The sequence below is a fragment of the Trichomonas vaginalis genome, assembly GCF_026262505.1.
Source record: "Trichomonas vaginalis G3 chromosome Unknown ctg_170, whole genome shotgun sequence".
NCBI lineage: Eukaryota > Parabasalia > Trichomonadida > Trichomonadidae > Trichomonas > Trichomonas vaginalis.
The window spans coordinates 43,358-66,817 of record NW_026529257.1 but is presented as its reverse complement, the minus strand read 5'-3'; the positions used below and the strand labels follow the sequence as shown (position 1 = coordinate 66,817).

Below are 23,460 nucleotides of genomic sequence, written 5' to 3'. Positions count from 1 at the left end.
ATTAAGGTAAGAGTTGAACAGAAGAATGAAGAAATAAAGACTATCATGAATGAAAACAAAGATGTAAACATTGACGATAAACTAGCTCAGAGCATAGTTGATGGCATCTGTGATTTTGAAGTACATAATGACGGTGGAAACATGAATTTAGAAAAAGAAATAACATTATTCACACTGTTTCAAGCTATTAATTCGTTACCGGATCATTTAATTAATGAAGCATACGATAACGTTTATAACTTCTGCAGTTTAACAGAAAATGCAAAAAGTAATTTTGAAAAAGCACGTAGTAGATATGCACATTTAATGACTTCTCCATTTGTTTTAGTGAAGATTCTAAAACTATATCAAAAGGAATATTATGATGAATATGTTTTACCTTTATTACGTAAGCCAAAAATAACATTTGATATCAAACTTGATGACTCGTTTTTGATAACAGATATTAGACGCATGGCTGAAAATCATCAGTATAAAAACAGTTCTGAAGTAATTGAGGATTTATCACGTGTAATCCGTTTTGTAGATTGTGGAAATAAATATTTCATTCAAAAGGACTATAATATCCACGACAAAATGAATCAAATATCATTTGTTCTTCAGTCAAACATGAAAGAGTCACTCAAAATGATTAAATTATTTAAAGAAGAAGGTAAAACCATAACAGCATGGGATGTACTACTAAATCAATTGTCTTCATTAACCGTTAAGGGTGTTTGCTTTAAATCTGATTCCCCAGATGTTTTCTCAACGTTTCAAGGTTATAAATACAACGTTCTCGAAAAACCAGATTACTCAAAAATTGAGATGTTTATGAATTTCATTAAAGAAGCCATTTGTGATAATAACGATGAAGTGTATAAATACCTTCTCGGCTGGATTGCATCAATGATTCAACATCCCGGAATCAAGAATGAAACAGCAATTATTTTGAAAGGACTTCAGGGAACAGGTAAAAACAGATTTACAGACATTATTTCTGAACTTCTCGCTGGTTATTCATGTAAAAACATTACCGAAATAAGTGAGCTAACGGGTAATTTCAATTCAGTAGTTGAAAATAAAATGTTTCTTGTACTTAATGAACTCAAGAATGTGGGTGAAGACAGACTCGCAAACTTCAACGCTTTGAAATCAATTATTACGGATAATGAGATAAGAATTAATGAAAAGAATCAACCCAGAAGAACTGCTCAGAATGTTGCAAACTTCATTTTCGTAACTAACAACGTCTACCCTGTCAAAATTGAAGTTGGAGACAGAAGATACGTAGTTTTAAGAGTTAATGGTAAATTCAAGGGTCAATTTGATTACTTCAAGAATTTAATGGATTCATGCACTAAGGAATTTTATGATAATTTACTGACGTATTTTATGCAATATGACCTTTCATCATTTAATGTACGAATCATACCGATGACTGAAGCCAAACAAGATTTAATTGAATTATCATCAAATCCTTTAGATGTATGGATAAATACACATTATGATGAATTGTGTGCAGGTATGACGTGTGAAAATGCTCTATTCTGCAAACCATCAGACATGAAAGACAAAAACTTTCAAATGAGCATTAAAGATAAATGTGATAAGAAACAGAGAAGAATAGATGGTAAACAAACATGGTGTTATGTTTTGAAAGAAGAAATGAAAGGATTATATAAACAGGTTGAACCAAACGATAATGAGGAATCATTTACTGATGATGAAATACCTGTAAATGAAGCTTTATAAAGTATGATTGGAATTTATTTTTGCATTAATCCTGCTGTGTTGTCAAAATGTCATGTTGTCTCATTTTTTCAGAGAAGTTAAATGACCTGGTAGCACATGGTAACATGGTAGCACCTTCAGTTCTTCAAAAATAATTCATAACTACCTTCCTCCTGTGTTGTTGTCAAAATGTCATGTTGTCAACATGGTAACATGGTAGCACCTTCAGTTCTTCAAAAATAATTCATAACTACCTTCCTCCTGAACTGTTGTCAAAATGTCATGTTGTCTCATTTTTTCAGAGAAGTTAAATGACCTGGTAGCACATGGTAACATGGTAGCACCTTCAGTTCTTCAAAAATAATTCATAACTACCTTCCTCCTGTGTTGTTGTCAAAATGTCATGTTGTCAACATGGTAACATGGTAGCACCTTCAGTTCTTCAAAAATAATTCATAACTACCTTCCTCCTGAACTGTTGTCAAAATGTCATGAAAATATAACAAGCATAACGAGGTGAAGCCCACATTGCTACAGCATTTACTAAAAGTCTATGAACATAATAACCTTTCAAACCAGGTGCCAAATTCTTGCGATTTTCGTACGGAATCTCTTCCCTCGGTTTTCCGAGGGAAGCAATCATATGAGGAAATTCTTCTAAAAGTTCTTTTGCCTGTTGGTTTTCAAACCAATGATATGCTTGCTTTGTAGAACGAAGAGCGTTCATTATACTTTGCATTTGATACATATCATCTTTGACTGAACGAATGAGACGTAACTGTTTGTTATACTGTATGTATTCGTATTCTTCATTTATGACTTCATGAACGATAGCAGTTGTTGTGTTCTCTAATGTTGACATATCTGTCTTTACATACAGGATAAAAAAATAAATAAAATAAAAACTAACTTTATTTTTTTTGAGATAAACACTATTTCTTCACAACATTAAATTTTATCCTGTATGAAATGACTTTAAAAAGATTATTGACTGACTTCGAATACTATCTCATTGACGCACTGACAGACCCTCAAAACTGTGTTGAAAGTTCTTTAAGCTTTAAGATTGAAGGTACGACGCATTTTGTCTTCACTTACGTATTGAAAGAATATGACCGTTATCATAACGAAGTGAATCAAACACTAATAAATTTGTAGATAAAAAATTGGTTAACAATGAATATTTTAAACGTGAAGACCCAAACACTGCTGGAGATGATGAAGAATACAGACAAGTTATTGAAAAAAATAACGCAAGATTAGATGCAATAGAAAAGAATTTTAATGAATGTCTTACAAACACGTATGAATATCTTATGCAGTGGGAAGCCAGATGGAAATAAATTTACGTCAAATATGCAATTTATAAAATCTTATGTCGACAGGCTACGTAGCACAGTGGTCTAAGGTGGTGTTATGGAGGGGTCAGGGTCTGTGGTTCGAACCGCGACAGCGCCGTATTTTCTTATTTTCTTTATTTGTCTTGTTTGTCGTGAATAAAAAGTATCATAAAAGTGCTCTATCTTCCACGGGAATAAATAAAAAATTTACTTTATTTCTTCTTTATTTCTTTTCTTTATTTCTTCTTTATTTCTTTGTTCCCGTGGAAGAAGGGTTTTGCTGTTTTTTCTCAGCCGAAATCAATGATTTTTTCATTTTTGGAATCCTTAGCGAATGAGGAATCTTTTCTCTCGTGGAAGCTTTGACCTAAAATATAATTTAGGTGAAGAGGTGAGATGTCACCCGTTTTTTCACCTGTTTTCTCACCCTAGTTATTTTATAAACGTTTTACATGGTAAACGTTATTTTTTTAAATTTTGTGAAAACTCAACGGTTTGACACAAGCCCTAAAAATTATTTTACTCAGAATTTTGTTGCTGAATTCAGCAAAAATAATGTTTAGGTGAAGAGGTGAGATGTCACCCGTTTTTTCACCTGTTTTCTCACCTAATTTTTCACCCTAGTTATTTTATAAACGTTTTACATGGTAAACGTTATTTTTGGAATTTTGTGAAAACTCAACGGTTTGACACATGCCATATGCCATTTTACTCAGAATCTCACGAATTCAGCAAAAAATAAATGGTTCATTTACTCACAATATTTTTGTACAAAACGACCCCAAACTTTTAACTTCTTTTCTGCAGTTTCTAATGCTATCTTAGCGAGTTCATATTCTCTAAATTCTCTCTTTAAATCTTCTTGTTCCCATTGGTCTAGTTCGTATGGAGAATCTCTATAACCATAACATATCTCACGTTCATGTTCTAATTGTTTTTCATGCATTTTTCTAACTTCTTGTTCGAACAAAGGTTTAGCATTCTCTACTGTATCTTCGAGTTCTTCTTCATCTAACTTCTCATGAACTTTCTTGTCTATGGAGTCCATAATTTTTCCAACTGCTATGCAATATTTTGGAGAAGCCCACATTGCTATATAGTTTATAAGTCTTGGGTCTACATACGTTCCTCTAACCTGTTTGATTTCATCAGGAATTCCTGCATGAATTTTGTATAAAAAGCAACCGCCGGAATTCGGACTGTTGCTATATTCTTCACAAAATGCCTTATAATACTCTTCCCAGGACTTATTTTCCAACAACTTTCTAAAGTCTTTCCTAAACTGCTGACACATATTTGTTGCATTAATGTAACCATCCTTGTCTCTACGTAAGACTTCAATACCGTTATAAGTGCATTTTGTGAATGTTTCGCCATTAGATTTGTTAGTGAATGTTTTTGCTTCGACTGACATTTCTGTTCTTACATACAAAATAAAAAAATAAATAAAAATAAAACTAACTTTATTTTTTCTATCTTAAGGAAATTCATGAAAATTCATGAGGTGAGAAAAGAGGTGAAAAAACGGGTGACATCTCACCTCTTCACCTATAATATATTTTTGGTGTAAATTTATGACAAAAATAAATGGTACCATTAATGATATCATGACTGTTCTCATTCATGTCTGATTTACATCTAATGAAAAAGTTTAGAAGAATTTTCTTATTCTTTCTGGCATGTTTTTATCTTTCCAGTACTCCCGCTCTAATGGTCCCAGATGTGTTGGCTTTGACTCTCTCAAGTTCTTAGATGGTATAACATCTTCAACGCCTCCTTCATATCTTACTTTATAAGTGTCATCGTTTGTGTTATAGCCAAGTATTTCAATAACCACTCCTCGCTTTGCTTCGTCAATGGTTTCAGCAAGTTTGCCATTACTACTTTCGACTAATTTATGTCGAGGGTAAAACTATGAGTCGTCGGCAGCTTTTATAAGATATCCATTACCTTGCGTAGAGTCTACGATATAATAATTTCGACTTAACCTTAAACGTTTCTTTGTCAACGGTTTGTCGTCAAGAACTACACGAACTTTTGTACCAGGAATGAGGGTAAATTGTGTTGAATTTCTGATATTTTGTGTTTGGCTTCGTTTCTTTTGTATATACTTTTCTTCTTGTTGTTGTGTCATTGAATTTGGTGTATGTCCTGTTGTAGAATGTGTTGAGGAATTGTAAACTTCGATGAAATGTTTCATTGTTTCTTCGGTAAAGTCTCGCTCTTGATTTAAATCTCTGAGAGTCCTTATGAAGCGGTTAATGATACCGAGTATGTTATGGTTATGGTCTTCAGTAGTGTAGTGAGTTATGTTATGCTTAATGAGAAATTCTGTGATTTCGTTGCTGAGGTATGCACCGTCTTGGTCTGATGTTAAAATACTTGGGCTATGTTCTGCTACAAACTTTTGTAAAACTCTTAACACTTCATGAGTTCCTTTATTTCTCATTATATACGCAAAAGCTTTGCGAGTGTTAACATTTATGAAGATGAGGAATGGTTTATGTCCTCCTTTTCTGCTTTGAATGAGAGTGTCAAATTGGTATGCGTCAGGAGTGTTGGAGTAAATTGGTAAAAAGTAGTCGTAAGGGTTTATTTTTGTTTGATGTACAACATTTTTGTCAAAGAACCTTTTCACTTCAGCTCTGTTAGTAAATCCCGAACTCTTTGCAGCTTCATTGAATTTCTTAAAAGACCTCCATGGATGTTGTTCGAATACTTCTTTCAAGCTCATTTATGTAAAGTTAAAGATTTTAACCAACTCGTATCCAAGCGTGCATTGTTATATAAGGAGGCATATAATCTTTTCCATTACCTGCTGGGTCTGTAATACCAGCTACAACATGTGTATGATTTCCTGCAGTTCCACAGAAAATACCTGTGCTAACATCTTTGGGGTCATCTGAGATATCATATCTATTCATTCCCTGTCTATTCGAACCCGCTGCAAGATTTATATAACCTCTTTTTGTTATTGAATGTGAATGGTTTCCTTCCACAGATGTTCTTCCACTGAACCTATGCATATGTGAAGGAAGGTTTTCAATACCTATTTTCTTTGAACCTCCCATCTTCATTGACTGCGTATTAGTGTAGAATGGAAAACTGTCAACTATTTCATACCATCTACCACCAAATAAAGTGTTTGGATTTATTGGATTCATAGACGTATAAACAGCTCCTATAGGATATATTAAATCATATATGCTCATAACTCTATAAACATATTCTAAAGAACTTATGTCATTAAATACCATTTGGAATGTATCTCCCGGATGAAATGTTGCATTTGTTCCACTTTTATAATGTAATGTTAGTTCAATAGAATTATCCAAGAAAAATTCAAAAGTATCTGGTTGAAGACCTCTAACAAATTCAAATGGAGTTGCTGGTTCACCATTTATAATTTCTGTTGTAAATGTCATTGTATCTGGTTTCGAAAATTTCTTTGTTAGTTCTGCATCCACATAAGTTTTTCGCTTTCTTATCTAACATTGCTGGTAGTTCATATGCTTCAAAGTTTCTGGCATGATCTTCGATATTCCTGCAACTGTTATCTAAATTGTTAAGAGTATCTTTTACGCTTGTACTCGGATTCTCTAAAGGTGCACTTGAACCAAGGTCAAAGTTCAATATTATGTCGTCTGCTCTAACAGTAGTGAAGGATTTATGTGTATGATTTTTGTCGGCTTTACTGTCTAATGTAGCTTGAAGTTCATTTATATCGGAGATGTTGTGTTTATGAGATTTCAAAACTTTGTTCATTGCTTCGAGTTCAACTTTGTCAGCTTTACTTTTAATAGCATCTTCAAACGTTATTTTTGCCTTAACTCTCAAAGTAAATCTTGGTTCAACTAATACACCGTTAACATTGAAAGTAGAGGCATAAATTTCACCGGTATAACCAAATGATTGTGGTGCTATACCTGTGTCATACTGTACAGTACAGTGTATGTCATAACCTTTAGCACGAATGAATTTATATCTTCTTTCATTAACATTTTTCGTATTCACTTTTTCACCCTGTGTTAAATATCCATGATAGTCCGTTATAATCTGTTCGTCTGAAGTTATATAATGAACATGGTTTTTGTCCGCTTTACTATTTAATGTAGCTTGAAGTTCATTTATATCGGAGATGTTGTGTTTATGAGATTTCAAAACTTTGTTCATTGCGTCAAGTTCATTTTTATCTGCTTTACTATTTAATGTAGCTTGAAGTTCATTTATATCGGAGATGTTGTGTTTATGAGATTTCAAAACTTTGTTCATTGCGTCAAGTTCATTTTTATCTGCTTTACTATTTAATGTAGCTTGAAGTTCATTTATATCGGAGATATTGTGTTTATGTTCTTTATCTGCTTTTTCGGCTAATTTCTCTTCTATCTCATTTATTTCAAGTTCATGCCTACCACCACCTCCCGAAGAAGTATTTTTCTTCAGCTCTTGAAGAACGTCCACTTCGCCATCTTTGGTGTCAATAATGAGACTTTGAGTTAAAACCTTTCCTGTCTTAATGGATGTTTGTAAAACTTCTTCTTCACCGTGTTCGGGGTCATGGTCGTCATCATATCTTGTGAAATCAGAGATGTTGTCATACATTAAACATATCTGTCTCAAAAGTTCTGCTATTTGAAACTGGAACGAAAGATATACAGAACTTTCATCATCTCCTAAAGTCAAGTCTGCTTTCTTAAGTATTTCTTGAATGTATGCAATGAGAACAGAGTACCTTGGAAAATATTCGAACAATATTTCATTAGCTGTTGGTTTTGGTGGTTCTTTTGGAGTTTCTGTTGTTTCAGTTCCTTCTGTAGGTTCTGTTGGAGTTTCTGCATCTCTTGACTTCAATGCTCTTGCTCTCAAAGACCTAAATGTTAGAGCACCAGGTTTTACAAAGGACTTTATAAATGCTTTAATAGTTCCTGGTAAGTTATTGTTAGCATTAAGTAAGTTCCTTATGCTTCCATCATGTACGTCCATAGCACTATGTAAAAAATCTATACTTTTCTTGTAGTCAGCAATAGACTGACTGTGATTTTTTAAAGATTTGTCAATACCTTTAAGCCAATCTTCATGCATGTCTGATACTGAGCCAAGAATATCATTTGCTTCCTTTAGTGTATTTTGTGCTTGTCGTAAAGTATCCAATCCCGTACGTGCATTGTTTGCTATACGTCTTACAGTATCTATTTGACTCCTTGTTTCTTGCATCCAACCAGATAAAGTTTTAATAGTATCCGAACCATTTGAAATGAAGTTCAAAGCATTTTTAACGTCATTTAAAACTTCTTCACCAAGTACCGCCCATATCTTTCCGATTTGGTATTGAAGAACTCCATATGAAGCAGCTGTTAAACCAGTATTTATAAGGTCCCATATCCATGATTTAGCAGTTTTTCCATCCTTTCCATCCTTTCCATCCAAACCGTTTTCGCCTTGAGGTCCTTGTATTCCTTGTATTCCTTGTATTCCTTGTGGTCCTTGAGGTCCGGTGTCACCCTTCTCTCCTTTCAGTTCATCTTTATGTTCGTTATAATATTCTAATGTCATAAGGTGTACATCATTACTGCTACCAGCAACTCCTAATATTTGTTTCTCATTCATGACTAAATTCTTTAGGCATTTAATGTTGTCGTCAAATCGAAAGCTCTTTAACAATTCAATGAGAACATTTAATACTTTCACTAATGAGGCATCTACTGTAGAATTTATATATTGCACCGTTCCATCATTTATGATAGGAACCTTGCTTGTTGTAATGAATGGGTCATAAGTGTTAAAAGTATCGAAATCAATGACTTTTTTAGTTTTTCCATCGTCAATGACTAAATCATTGCCTTCAATGGTTAAAGTTGAGTTTTCGTTTACTAGTTCATGTGCTCTTCTTGCTTCATTTGTTTCATACGCATATGCAGCAATAGTCATATTTTAATGAGAATAAAATGTTGTTCTATTTGCAAAGTACAGACCCAAACGAATACGGAACAGTAAAGCTACAAACAAACTTAGGTCTTCAGAATGAAGCACTTGCTTTCAGAGTTGTTGACTTCAATACTATCGCAACTTTTGTCATAACAGATGAAACAGATTTCATGGAGTTTGAAATAGATGGAAAGAAGCATGAAATAAGATTTCACAATAATGTAGAATATAAGATGGAAACATTAGCTGGAGTGTTAAATGCGCTCATAAATACTACAATAAACAAGGAGAACGAAGAAAACTTAATGAATGTTAAACTTATTGCAGGAGTTTTGAAGTTCAGTTATGCAAAGGAGTTTAAGATAACACGAATGAGTCATAGAGTTCAATTCTTCTGGGAGCATACCATATGACATTTCCTTTGAAAAGTGTTGACAAAACGATTGAGATGAAATCTGTTCCATACGTATGTTATGGTAATTGTTTATACATTGAGTCAAAAATAGCTAATGTCACAGGTATTTCAGGAGTTAATAGTAAAGGTTCAGTAGAATATAATCTTTCTGTTATGCAGTCAATTCAATGTTCATTCCAAACGTTCCTGTCATAGCAACTCATTTAGGTAAATGGATTCGCATTAGTCCTCATAATTTGAAAGACATGCAATTCAGACTTGTTGACTTTCAAGGCGAGCCTGTAGAACTGAAGGCACCAGTGCGAATGACTGTTGAAGTTGACTTTTTAGAAAATATTAAATGCAACAGCTTACAAGAGAACTCAGAGCTAAAAATATAAAGTATGAATGTTATGTATTAGGTCATGAACTTTGGTTGTTGCTGTTTGATGAAACAAATGAATTAGTTATGTCAGTCAAGAGAACAGAAAAAGGCGTCAAAGGCGCCGAGCGCAAAGCGCTATATTGTGTTAGTGAAAACTGCACCAAGTCAATAAGATTAGGTTTGCATTATGAAGATGAGTTCGATACTGTTGAAGAAGTTTTGGATAGATATTACAAATTGCTTTAATTTACTAAAACATATTTCAAACAAAGTTTATATTCTGTTGAAAGTTTTGTATACTCGTTCGAATATTTATACTTAAACTCAACTCCTGTAGTTCCTGGTGTTTCAATGATGCGGATGTTACCTATTTTCATGAATGGTGGCGTTTGACCACAGCATTCGATTTCAGGGTCGAGATAGTCAATGACACATTGTTTCCCTGTTATTCGTGATATAACATTTTCAAGGTCCTCCTTTGTTAGAATTATTTGGTTCTTGCTTATAAGATTTGTCAAAAGCTTCTTATCGTCTTTGAGTAAAATTGTTTGGTATAACTGAAGAAGGTAATGGTCTACGTTATCTGAAGGATTTGTTTGAACATTTGTGTAAGGGTTGTCGTTGGCTTCTCTTGAAAGAATTTGGTCCAGTGGTGGATACTCTAACTTAACATCTGATGTAGCGTTAGCGTTTGAAGCTGAGTTTAAATTCACGGCGCCATGCGCCAAGATGGGCTCTTTGAGCCCTCCCGACTTAAGTTCTGGTTCTTTTTCTTTCAAACACTCTGAACTATAGTTCTTTATGACAATATTGTTTGTCGTTCGTGAGTCAACATTTGATGTTGGTTCAATTGGAACATTAACGGCACCAGCTAAGATGGATTTGCTTCTCATTTCATATAGAATAAAAACCTTTTATATGTATGAAATGAACAATATACTCGACAAGGGTTTGAATGTAAAGCTAACGAATGAAAATATTGTTGAATTCACTGAGACAGGAGCTGTGTATAAAGATGTAGAACTACTGAACAAAAGAGCTAAGGGAAGAAGCAGGAACATGAACAAAGGGTGGAAGCCTATAAAAATTTATGTCAATGATGGCTCAGGAGGTTCAAACATAAAGTATGCAGAAAGTTATAGAGTTTATGCTCTCAAAGGTGAAAAGCCTTCATTTAAGAACAGCTATTCTAACGCATATCCTCAAAAGCTAACGGATGGGGAAGTGGATGATATGAATGACAGCAAAAATATTAACAGAAATGGCGACAGAGATGCATGGAATTTGTTTACCATCAGTCAATTGAAGGTTAAACTTTAAAACAATGTTGGTCGTTCCCATGGAATATTTTTGACTTTAATGGTATTAGTCATGATATGAATCTCAAGGTATGAACGAGGAGAGATGAGAGACTTATATGCTTCCCAAATTTCTTCAAAAGGTAATGTTATACCTGACTGTTTCCAAATGAGTTCAATATCATAACGTGAGAAACCTTGAAAGATAACGAAGTCAGTTATGAGACGTTTTATGTTTAAAGCAAAAACCTCCATGTTTGCATAAGTATTGCTACAGTTAAGTGGTAATGTCTGACTTTAGTAATGATGTTAGCTAATGGTGAGTCAGGCTTTGACACTAAACCTTTTCCGGCGAAGTCGTCACAAACGAGCAGAGTGTTTGAAGGATACTTTTTGAAGGGGTATTTTGAAAGTTTTGACAGAATGTAGTTTGTCAGTCGTTTCATATCGTAAACTCCTGAGTATTGACGTAAGTGGTGTTTGTCAATAATTCTTTCCATCTCTTCTGAAGTCTTTTGCATTCCTGACTGTATAAATTCAACGATGGCATAATATTTCCTCTTACGTCGAATGTAACGTTGAAGAAATTCAATGAGTTCACTGTCTGGAACTTTAACGACAGAGGCTTGAACTTTTGACATAAATGTTTTCGCTGTTGAGTCCATAGAGTCTGAAGTTGCTGATATAATGATTTGGTCATAATATGAGTCATTTCCTAAACGCTCTGTTATGAGTATATGACGAATGAGGTTAAATGTCTTACCTGAACCCATCTTTCCACAATAGAAATAAACACCATTTGAACAGAACTCATAGTCCTTACTGAAAGGAAGAATGAGAGAAAGTTAAGTTTGTCTGTAGTTTCATTCATGTCTTCATCTACGTCATGTATTAAATGCTTCATTTTATCTCCATTAAAAATGCAAGTCAGAAATATTCAGAACATAGCACCGAGTCTAACTGACAAGAGTATAAAGATATACTATGAACACGTTATGATGAAACCAACCAAAATTCAAGAAAGTCAGTATACTTATGAATATCCAAGACACTGGGTAGAGTATGTAGGAGGTGAGAAAGCTATTGAAATAAGACAAGTTAGAAGTATTCCAGCAGGAAGACAATATTATTGAAGAACTTTAATGTTTTGAGATATAATGATGAGACAAAGAAGCAAGATAGTTTTCCTATTGCTGTGTATGTGAACCTAGACACAGGAGATGACATGAAAGTTTTTAACACAAAGCTTCAAACGGTAGTGAGAGAACAACTGACTGCGGAAGGACATCCATTACCTTCAGAAGTTACCATAGCATATAATTTTGAAACAAACTCAATAGATTTTAAAGTCGTCTCTGCAAAGAAGTCAGGTTTTACATTTAATGAAGCAGATGTATATTCGAATGAAAACTTCAAAGCTATTGCATGGTTAGATAATGACGATTGCTTTAAGAAAATATTTAAATTCAGTGACTCAAACGATGTCAATAGATGACCTTCGTGGAATGTTACCATCGACGTTTACAGTAGAAGGTTCAGCAGGATTGCTTACAAGATTGTCAATTGGTGGTATTTGGTCTCGTGAGAACATTGTTATAAAATCCAGTATAAGTGAATTTGCTGAAGAATCTATATTATGTCTTTCAAACTACATGTATTCGCCGCCGAAGCATTATAGTATAACAAACTTTGTCAGTAAGTTTAACATAAGACTTGTTCGAACCTTCTTCAATGAAAGATGTTGTGCTACCAAAGACGGAAAGGATGGACTCATTATTGAGATGATTTTAATAGCATATTAAATGAGCTTGTTCTTGAAGGTCATTCATGATGAAATAACTGTTGTAGAAGATGTTAGCAATTGTTCAGACATTTTGAAGCGTATAGATGATATAAGAGAAGTTAGATAGACCGCAAAGCGGTGATGAATGAGAATGTTTATGTTTCATTGACTTTCTCCAGTAACGAGAACTTTTATGAGATAATATTGAAGAGAGATGATTTTAATATGGTGTAAATGGTAGCTTGGGCAGCTTTAGGCGCAATGGGAACAAAAGCATTAGCATTTGGAGCAAAAGCACTTGGGCTTATGACGCAGTAAATAAAATGAGTGGAGGAAGAGTTTCGAAGACATTAGATGCAAATAAAGGAAAGATTGGAGGCTGGGTTGCAAAGAAGTTAAGATTAAATAAAATAGGGCTCATAAATAAAGCATCCAATTTGGTTGCGACTGAGTCAGAAAATGCTTTAGGAAAGGACGATGAGTTTGCAAAACACGCAAAAGACTTTAATGACCAGATGAAAGGTGAAACAATGCATTTAAATAGAGTCGATGGAACTCTTCTCCACCAGTAGTTCTTCCGTATGGTCCCTATGGAATGTATGGAAATCCTTACGAAAGACCATTTGACCCATTGACTGGTGGAAGTAACTGGTATCATTACGGACGAAGAAGAAAGACAGTTAAGCTGGAGACAGATGTGAAGAAAGCAACTAAAAAGAAACCAAGGAAGAGAGTTATAAAGTAATGAATTCAAGTGGGTGAAAAAAGAGGTGAAAAAAGAGGTGACATCTCACCACTTCACCTAAATTTATTTTTGTGCTATGTTTTCATACGTGTGAGGGTGGTGATATCATTAATTTTTAAGTTTACTGAAATTTTTTATTTTGGATGTAAATGACAGAACAAAAGCAACTCATTCGAATTCCACAGTATAACAAACATACATTTAAACATTTATTCTTCCTTCCTGAGCATAACATGTTCTTTCAAATACATCCGAGACCAGTTGACTTTTCATTGACTGTGTATAAAGATAGAAATAGTTATATCATTAAACCATACGATGACAAAGGTAAGTTATGTAAATTGTACGTTAAGAAGTTAGAGAAAGTTTATGGCTTCAAGTATGACTACAATAGGGTTAACACTGATGATGAAGATATTGAGGAAAATTTATGAGAACATTAGTGAAGTTGTTAGTGAGAACGATAGTGAGAACGTTTATTTTTACATTAGTGAGTTCGTTAGTGAAGTGAAGTGGGTGGCGGTTTTGTAAATATTTAAGATTAAGTTAGTGTTGTCGTTTGTGTTGTAAAATATACGTTAACGGTTTTGTAAAGTGTCAAATTCACAAGTATTGCGTACGGAGGAACGCAGTGCCACAGTACCCAACATAACCATACTAACTACCATCGGGTTTTCCATTTGGACCTGTAATGTCTGCTTCGTGTGCTTCCCAATTTGGACCATGACGTTTGGCATATGCTTGAGCTTCTGGTAATGTTAAAACGTTTCTCATTTGTTTAACATCTTTTTGAAGACCAGCAACAATATGAACTAATTCTTTCATTCCATCAGGAACTTTCATAGTTCTATTATATGCACCCCTTTTGTTTGTCCCTTGTTTTAATGGAACCTGTAGAAGATTTGCTATTTCTGTCATGTTTAATTATAAATAAAAAATAAAAATTAATTATAAAAAGTTAATCAAATTTAACACTTCCTTTATTTAAATCAACTATTATTTTTCCATGTTCACCTAATTGCTGATATTGTGTGTAAAGTTCATTAATGCTCATTGGTAGATTCACTTGATAAAGCATAACGTTCAACTGTTGACGACTAAACCCACTGAAAATGAAAAGTGTTGATAGATTTGATTTAATGTTTGTGCTTAATGCTTTGAAGTATTGAACAGCCATGAAGAATGAACACTGAATGTGTCGACATTGAGTTAATAACCGATTAAAATATTGATTTCTCATTTGTTATTAGTTTTGATTTCACCGCATCATCTAGAAAAATGATGTGAATGCAAAAAATTCTCTATCAAAATTTGAAATAGAAAGTGTTTTCAAATAATTCATCCCGTTGTTTATCAATAATTTTATCCTCTAATCCTTGCTTCTTGATTGTATTATATAATTCTTTATACATTAAAAAGTTTTTTTTAAATAATCTTCTGCTTCTTCTTGTGATAAATAAATAATTGGAATTTTGATTAAATGCTTTAAAGATTCAAATGTATCATCTGAAGGTGAACCTGAACGGTTGATATAAATTAACACATGTGAATGGGGGAAGTGTTAGCAATAATGATAATTTGTTTTAATATCGTTTAATGTTTTACCTTTATTTTGTTTACCAATTGCTGCAGTGATTGAATTTAAGTAAGATTCAGAATATGGAATTTTCATTAATTTTTCCTTAGATAGAACATTTCTATTATCACTCAATGCTTCATTAATCATATCATCTACGTATGTATTATATACTCTGCTAATTCTTCATAAGGTGTGTGGATGAATTTTAAATCCATTTAATCAAAAATAAATTATAATTTTTAAACATTTCTATTCATCAATATTTCATCTGAACTTCTATACTGCGGTGGTGTACCTGTTGGATGATATTTCAAACCTTCATCCGGGTGTCCATGTCCAATATGTAGTCCTAGTAAACCAAACCTGAGGAGGATTTGTCACCTTTGAACAGTAAGTGTCATTTTCACCCTGAATGATTGGATAAGCTTTCACTTGTACTGTAACTTGTGAGTTGAAAGTTTTCTAATCCATCAAAGAATATACCCGCTCCTCACGTTGAACTGGAATAGTGCATAAGAATGAAGTTTGGTCTTTCCATGTTCTAGCTAATGGCGTGCCATCATCTGCATTCAGTGGTCTAGTTAATGAGTCCTCGTATTCTTCTGTGCATTCATTCACTCCATCTAAATCAGAAGCTTGAAGCATACGTGTAAAGAATATGTCACCCACTGTGGTCATCGCTTGATCGGGGAAGTTTCTGGAATCTATAGTGACCTGAAGACCTCGAAGCATTGGATTTTCTAAAACTGTTCTTTGCATTGCATTCTTCGGAAATGTTAACACAACATCTGTAACATTATGAAGAGCGTATGAGAAATCTGAGCTAATACCTTCAGGAGTGATGCAACCTCCATTTAGTGAACGAACGTCAATATGTTGAGCTGGAATCATGAATGGATCTTCCTTACTAAATAAACGTGGTATTGCTTTAACTGATTTCTTCAATTAAACCGTATCCTGGTGTAATGCATTTATCCTCTAAAACTTCCATCTTTGTGCATGAAATAATAACATTATCAACTGTTGCGTCAGCAGATGTAGCGGCTAAGCTTGTAATTAATTTGGTAGGAAGTCCGATTTGTTGGAATTTGCGATCATATTTATAAACATGATTCATAATCTTTTCATAATTTTCATCAGTTATCTTTTCATAAACGTAATTTTGTAAATCAGCAACTCTTAACGGGTCAACCTGACAAAATACTAAAGTATCCCTGAAAACATAATATTTAAGAATGATATCACCAAATGATTTAGGATAATCATCGAACGCCTGAAATGCTAACAAATCATTTACCGGAATAATCATATCAAAAGTGACATCAACTTCTTCATTTGCTTTCTTGAAAACTTCTGAAGGGTCAATATATTTACCACATACTGAGTTATCATATTTTTGAACATTATTATATAACGAATGAACAAACTTTTTAACTTTCCTTTCTGATTTTGGTTTATATGTTGCAAATGCAAAAGATTCACGGGCGCAATCCATCTGAAGATAACCGGCATCACCTCTTTCGGTTTCTACTTCTAATTGTTTAAAGCTTTGATTTGATGATTTGTAACCAACGAATAAACGCATGCATTTAAAAGCGGCATCACATGTGAAAGCTTTATTTGAAACTAGAGTTGCTTTAACTTTGCGTTTAATATATGTGTCACCTAATTGGTTCACATCATGAGCCGGATTTGTAATTCTTAAATGAGTTTGTTTATCATCAAAATATGGAGCATCAGAGTCATAGCATGAACTTTCAAGTTCTCTATAATATCTTCTACCATCATTCTTTGCGAATATTTCATTTATCTTTTCGAATGAATGAAACACATTTCCATTAATCGGTTTGGTGTTTGGCACTAAATAGTTAGTCGTCATTTATTAATAAATAAAAAAATCAAAATTAAAAGATGGAAATGAATTTTTAATTTTAATGAAATAATCAACTATGGCTGCAGGTATATTTAAGAAACTGTGGAATAGAGTAAAAAGAGGGGCGAGTAAAGTTTGGGAAACATTGAAGAAGGGAGCAAATTGGATATTTAAGAATAAAGAAGCAATTAGTGACGTTGCTGAATCAATAACACCAAAAGCTGCCCCAATAAGAGAAATTTTAAATAAAGGAGAAAAAGTTTATCAAAGACTACAACTGATACTAAGATAAAAATAATATTTATTTATTTTTCCACTATCTACCACCTATTTTATTAAGTATTCCTTCAGCTATTCCACCAATTGCGTTACCTGATTGTGCTCCCATCGCCGGATTACCCGCTTTAGTACCTAATACTCCACCTATGATAGTTCCTGCCGTTTTCGCTACTGGTGCCAAAAAGTTTGCAATGGGTTTAATAATCTTTTTATGAACCCAACCCGCGGCTTTCTTAATTCCATCCCATAATTTTTTAAAGAATCCTGCCGCCATTTCTGATTTAATATTAATTAAAAAAATATATTTCATCACTTATATTCTAATTTTTATTTAATGATAAATGAAACCGATTTTAAAAATAAATGAAACAGAGGAGGAAGAAATAAATGAAAGTGAAAATGTTCATCAAAAAATAAACGTTGTTAAACCAATTACTGAAATAAAAATTTTTTCATCTGTTGAAGAATTTAATGACTATTATGCTAATAATAAAAAATTATTTGAAGAATTGACAACGTGTAAATTGAATAAAATGTTTAAAGTTGATGGATTCAAAATTTCAAAAATAAAAGGGGTGGTTAGTTTGAAATCTATTCCTCAATCAAGAATCACCTCATTAATGAAAATAGATGATTTAACAAAAAGAATAGAAGAGATTGAAGAAAGAATGAATCAAATAATTGATTTCATAAATTCAAATAATCATTAGTTTCTTAAAGTTCTATGTTGAACTCATCAAATTCATCTTCATCATTACCATTACCTTTAGCGAGTTTATTTACGCTTTCAACTTTATCTTTTGATAGTCTTTCGTTTAATTTTTTCTGAAGTTTTTCGTTACCAAGTTCTAAAATTTTACATGGATGATATTTAAACCCGTTAAATTCTTTTTCCTCAGTTTTAATCATTAATCTACAAAGAACTTTAGTGAGGTGATTTTGTTGTTTAAACCATTTATCCTTAATATTTGTTATAAATTCAATATCCGGAATTAATTCCCAAATTTTTGAATTTTCGATTAATTTACCATCAAATGCAAAAGCAATAGGTTTAATATTAAACTTCCCTTTATAAAATAAACTTTGTATGTAATCATCAAAATAAACGTCTACTTGTTTAACCTGTGTGAGAATTGGTGAAAGTTTATCCATTAATTGATTCACAGTCACGAATTTTGAGCTGTTCATTTCATACAAAATAAAAAAATAAATTATTCAAAAAATGTAAGACATGAATTTTTAAAGTTTATTTTTTTAAAAAATTATTTTTTATTTCATTATGTATGGGCTGAGTGTAAATGTCTTACAATTTTGAAAATTTTTTAAATCTTGATTTATTCAAAAACGTAAGAATAAAAACCGTAAGAATCATACATTTTTTACTTCATATGTTAAAAAAATGATACAAAATCGCTCGATATTGTACGAATTCTTACGTTTACAAAAAAAGTCACAAAACCCTTCCTATCCTACTACTAAGAAGATTTAAAAGTTTCAAAAACAGAGTGTGAAAGTCAGAAGAAAGCATCAGTCAAAATATCAGAAGAATTAATTAACATCAAACATGAAAACGAACGATATAAGAAAACAAATATCGAACTTACAAAAAATCTTGATCATCTTAAGAATATTCAAGAAGACATTTTCGAAAAATCAAAACTTGAAATGAAACAAATGAATAACGAATTAACATCAAGTCAGAAAGAAGTCGAAAATCTTAAACGAAAGATATCAGAACTCAACGAAAGGAATCGAGAATTAATTTCATCAGGTGAATATTACACAATCAAACTCACAGAGTCGGAATCAGAATGTATTTCACTTCGAAAACAGTTAACAGAATCGAATACAAAACTTTCATCATTAAATTCAGAACTTTTATCACTCAAATCAGAATACAACGAAATGAAAGAAAGTTCAGACAAACTTTATTCTATCAATCAAAAATTACAATCACAAGTTTCTTTCAACGAACATCGATATGCCGAACAAAGTTCATTCATCGAAGATCTTAAATATCGTTTTATTTCACTTGAAGAATCAATCAACAGATCTAAACAACTTGAATCGATTGTTTGTGAACGCGATTCAACAATTTCAACATTACGTGATCAACTATCGAAAAGCGAAAATAAATGTCAATCTATCACAGATGCATTACAACATGCACAAGAACAATTAGAAACATCACGTGTATATGACAAAGAAATTGAAACACTTCGTTCACAACATAATTCATTATTGAAACGAGCCGAAGAAGCAGAACAATGTTTGAGACGATATGAAGAAGAACTTCAATATAAGAAAGAAGAATATACACAATCTATGATTAAACAAAGTTCCACTATTGAAGAATTACAAAATCAACTTATTTCAAGTCATCGCGATTTTGATCTTGCTATTGAACGTCAAAAGAAGTCAGCATCAGAAGCAGAAGAAGCACGAATATTTGCCGAAGACCTTGAACGATCATTCAATAATTTACAGCGCACAGTTCTTCGAATTCAAGACAAAATTTCTTCACACAATTCACCAAATCCATCTCCATCCAAACGAGTTTCATTCCCTTGAACATCACTATCATTATCAACATATTCTAATTCTGATTCCAATCCTCAAGAAAATTAATTATTAATTTATTATTTATTTGTTTGTTTGTTTTGATAATTATTATGTTAAACTGTTTCATAATATTTAAGTAATGTTTTTGCAAAACTATAGCTTACTTTTGATTTTATGTTACTTGCGTCTATGATGACCGATATTAATATTTGTGAAATATTTTTGTCATATTGAGTTAATTTTGTAATTTCGGAACAAATTTTATCGCTCACCTTATAATTCAGGGGTCAAACCCACTTTTATTGGTAGAGAATAGATGATAGACCATTCTAAGAAATATTAACCTTAAGAAACACATGTGAAGAAAATTAAGGGAAAAAATTCTGAATATCATTCTTATTTTATTGAAAGCAAAAATACAAAGAATGGAATTGAAATATGAATAATATACTTTCCTTCTTTATATTTGACTTTCTGTTTGATAAATGTTTCTTTAGTATTATGATTGAATGAAATTAAACAATTATTAGTTGAAAAATATGAAAATAAATGATAAGATGTAATGGAATCAATATTGAATTTATCTGTGAGGTTAAGTATATGTTAAATTATCAATATGACAATTCTATTTAATGATTAGCATTATTATAAATCAATGGTCCATTTCCAAAATTTCCAAAAATTGAACAATTAGAAATAGTCATTTTTCTAGTACAACAATGATACCAAATGTACTTGATTGTGAATTATTTAGAATATTACTATTAATAAGATAATATGTTGGATATCCACTATCATAATGCATAAGAATCCAATAATCGCAATGATTTTGACAAATTGAACAAAAATTGACTTTTCCAATTGAATTTTCTGGTGCTATTCCATATGCTGCTGCAATATCTCCGACATTGTTATTACTAATATTTGAATAACCAATATTAATAATACCATGGTCACAATAAATAGTTTCATATCCTTCTTCTTTTTTTCCACATGATGAAACACAACTTTCAAGAAAATAATTAAAATTTCCATCGGATAAAGATGAACATGAATGTTGTCCATAATTTGATGCTTGTGAATATAATGAACAACATCGATGTTGAATAACTGAATTATGACCTTTCACGTAAACAGAACCTCCAAAGTCACTCCTTTTGCAGTCATTGAATGAACATTCGGAATGTAATAATTTGATATCATCCGTTGTAATTGAAATAGCACCTTCTTCAAGATCATGAAAAAAACTAAGTAAAACAAAACATTCGGAATTAGTAACAGAAATTGAACAATTAATACATGTTGTTGGATTTGTTTTGTTATTTTCACCATATAATTCATACCAGATGTTTTTTGGAATATTTTCAAAATGATGAAAGTGATAATCTCTCCGAAGAGAGAAAATCACTGAAACGTGACATTAAAAAATTCCAACACTTTTTTATTAATTTTTTTTCTTTGATTCATATTTTCTTCCGAATTAGAAGGAATATATTGATGAATCAGTATATCAAAACAACTAATTGCATTAAATTGGCAATGTTCATGACAGAGATTCGACAAGTATTAACGAGTTTCTAAAGATTCTAGTCTTAATACAATGTTTTTGATCCACATATTTAATTAATTTGTTATTACATACATGGAAAATATATAAGTATAACGAATTTATATCAGAAAACAGTATTTTTAATTACAAAATGAAATAAACCTTTCAAATACTGTATTATTTGATCTAATAATAATATTAAATCAATTTGTTTGTATTTATTTGATGATAGTGATATTCTATATTAAACAAATTATGAAGATCACATAGATTATATATACAAAACTATTCTTGTTAATTAATCATTTCAATAATGAAAATGAAACAAGAAATTGTGAACTCACATACAGAAGATATTTATTCAAATTGCATCAAGAGTTATATTTATGAAATTCGAAAACTAAAAGAAGATTTAAAAGTTTCAAAAACAGAGTGTGAAAGTCAGAAGAAAGCATCAGTCAAAATATCAGAAGAATTAATTAAGATCAAACATGAAAACGAACGATATAAGAAAACAAATATCGAACTTACAAAAAATCTTGATCATCTTAAGAATATTCAAGAAGACATTTTGAAAAATCAAAACTTGAAATGAAACAAATGAATAACGAATTAACATCAAGTCAGAAAGAAGTCGAAAATCTTAAACGAAAGATATCAGAACTCAACGAAAGGAATCGAGAATTAATTTCATCAGGTGAATATTACACAATCAAACTCACAGAGTCGGAATCAGAATGTATTTCACTTCGAAAACAGTTAACAGAATCGAATACAAAACTCTCATCATTAAATTCAGAACTTTTATCACTCAAATCAGAATACAACGAAATGAAAGAAAGTTCAGACAAACTTTATTCTATCAATCAAAAATTACAATCACAAGTTTCTTTCAACGAACATCGATATGCCGAACAAAGTTCATTCATCGAAGATCTTAAATATCGTGTTATTTCACTTGAAGAATCAATCAACAGATCTGTTGTGCATGAAAAATAGCGTGACTTCACTTTTGACAAAAAGTGGCACTATTTATGATGGTTTTGTCATTTATTTGTCAGATTTATAAATGGATAATAATGCTGTAAATCAGATATTAATTAAAAATATTTAAGATTTATGTTCGAATTGAAAAGCAAAATGATATTTTTTTAATTGAAAAACGTTAATATCTGATATTTTGAAGTTTTTAATATTTGTTAGTATCTTAAATTATTGAATGCATACGTTTTTTATGTTCTCGATTTTAAAAAAATTGTGAAGAATTTAGTTTTTTGGAGATGGATTTTAATATTTGTGAGTGAGAATGCAAGCAGGAGTTTGGTACTTTAAGGCTAGGTTGAGATAGATTTCCCATTATATTATCTGTGAATATATTGTTTGAAAATTCAAGATATAAAAATATATTATCAAAAAATTTTATATTTTTAAATACAATAGGGTGGAAATATAGTACAATGAGATAGCAATGATATATTTTATAATGGGAGGTAATCTGAAGATAAGTAGCAAATTTTATGCGATTTTGATTGGGAGTTGGAGGGTGTGAGTACTATAGCATGTAATAGTATCTCACACCCTCCAATTCTTCCTATGGCGCCGAAAAATTTTTGGTGAAATGTCGTTGCATTTCACCAAAAATTTTTCGGCGCCATATAGAGAACTATAGTCTGCGAGGTACTGATTCTATCTATGTACCTCGCAGACCATAGTTCTCAGCCAAAATTTCAAAAATTTCGGAAATTCGAAATAATTTTTTTTGAGAAAAAATTAACCGTTTAACATAATATTTATAATATTGCTTATTCAATTAGACGGATTAAAAATTATATGTTTTCTTTTTATTTTTTCAATTAAATTATTAGCTGACTCGAATTTGTATAAGTTTTTTAAAATAGATATCAAAAATTAAATATAAAAAAGAAAACAATTAAGAATATTAAAGTAAATTCTTTATTAAGAAACAATAAATGAAAAATATAAAACTTTGTATGATTTGAGTGGATATTGAGAGTAATTTGTGAGCGTGCTTCGG

At 31.8% G+C, this 23,460-nt stretch overlaps 5 protein-coding genes and 7 pseudogenes across 12 annotated transcripts, besides 2 other annotated features; 6 read left to right on the top strand and 6 right to left on the bottom strand.

Annotated features, from left to right (window-relative positions):
* Positions 1 to 14,246: part of a mobile genetic element that runs on past the window's edge.
* Positions 307 to 1,300, top strand: TVAGG3_1085540 (annotated as a pseudogene). Its single transcript has one exon. A coding segment is annotated over exon 1 (994 nt).
* TVAGG3_1085530 (uncharacterized protein) lies at positions 1,567 to 1,734 on the top strand (the record flags this gene model as incomplete). The annotated part of the gene is made up of 1 exon (XM_051256838.1): positions 1,567 to 1,734. The coding sequence occupies one exon, from the start codon at positions 1,567 to 1,569 to the stop codon at positions 1,732 to 1,734; it is 168 nt and encodes a 55-aa protein (XP_051075941.1).
* On the bottom strand, positions 2,195 to 2,575 carry TVAGG3_1085520 (KilA, N-terminal/APSES-type HTH, DNA-binding family; the record flags this gene model as incomplete). Its single annotated transcript, XM_051256837.1, has 1 exon — positions 2,195 to 2,575. One exon carries the CDS (start codon positions 2,573 to 2,575, stop codon positions 2,195 to 2,197), a length of 381 nt encoding a protein of 126 aa, XP_051075940.1.
* On the bottom strand, positions 3,805 to 4,430 carry TVAGG3_1085510 (annotated as a pseudogene). The gene has a single exon. A coding segment is annotated over exon 1 (626 nt).
* Positions 5,063 to 5,787, bottom strand: TVAGG3_1085500 (annotated as a pseudogene). The gene has a single exon. A coding segment is annotated over exon 1 (725 nt).
* On the bottom strand, positions 5,807 to 6,217 carry TVAGG3_1085490 (ATP binding; the record flags this gene model as incomplete). Its single annotated transcript, XM_051256836.1, has 1 exon — positions 5,807 to 6,217. One exon carries the CDS (start codon positions 6,215 to 6,217, stop codon positions 5,807 to 5,809), a length of 411 nt encoding a protein of 136 aa, XP_051075939.1.
* On the bottom strand, positions 6,308 to 7,655 carry TVAGG3_1085480 (annotated as a pseudogene). The gene has a single exon. A coding segment is annotated over exon 1 (1,348 nt).
* Positions 7,855 to 8,660, bottom strand: TVAGG3_1085470 (annotated as a pseudogene). Its single transcript has one exon. A coding segment is annotated over exon 1 (806 nt).
* On the top strand, positions 9,734 to 10,003 carry TVAGG3_1085460 (uncharacterized protein; the record flags this gene model as incomplete). Its single annotated transcript, XM_051256835.1, has 1 exon — positions 9,734 to 10,003. One exon carries the CDS (start codon positions 9,734 to 9,736, stop codon positions 10,001 to 10,003), a length of 270 nt encoding a protein of 89 aa, XP_051075938.1.
* Positions 10,676 to 11,077, top strand: TVAGG3_1085450 (uncharacterized protein; the record flags this gene model as incomplete). Its single annotated transcript, XM_051256834.1, has 1 exon — positions 10,676 to 11,077. One exon carries the CDS (start codon positions 10,676 to 10,678, stop codon positions 11,075 to 11,077), a length of 402 nt encoding a protein of 133 aa, XP_051075937.1.
* Positions 11,890 to 12,719, top strand: TVAGG3_1085440 (annotated as a pseudogene). The gene has a single exon. A coding segment is annotated over exon 1 (830 nt).
* Positions 13,566 to 14,246: a terminal%2Cinverted (terminal inverted repeat of Maverick-1C transposon ID:TVAGG3_1085430).
* A 4,625-nt stretch (positions 14,247 to 18,871) lies between these two features.
* TVAGG3_1085420 lies at positions 18,872 to 19,935 on the top strand (annotated as a pseudogene). Its single transcript has one exon — positions 19,126 to 19,885. A coding segment is annotated over exon 1 (760 nt).
* The last annotated feature ends 3,525 nt before the right edge of the window (positions 19,936 to 23,460 follow it).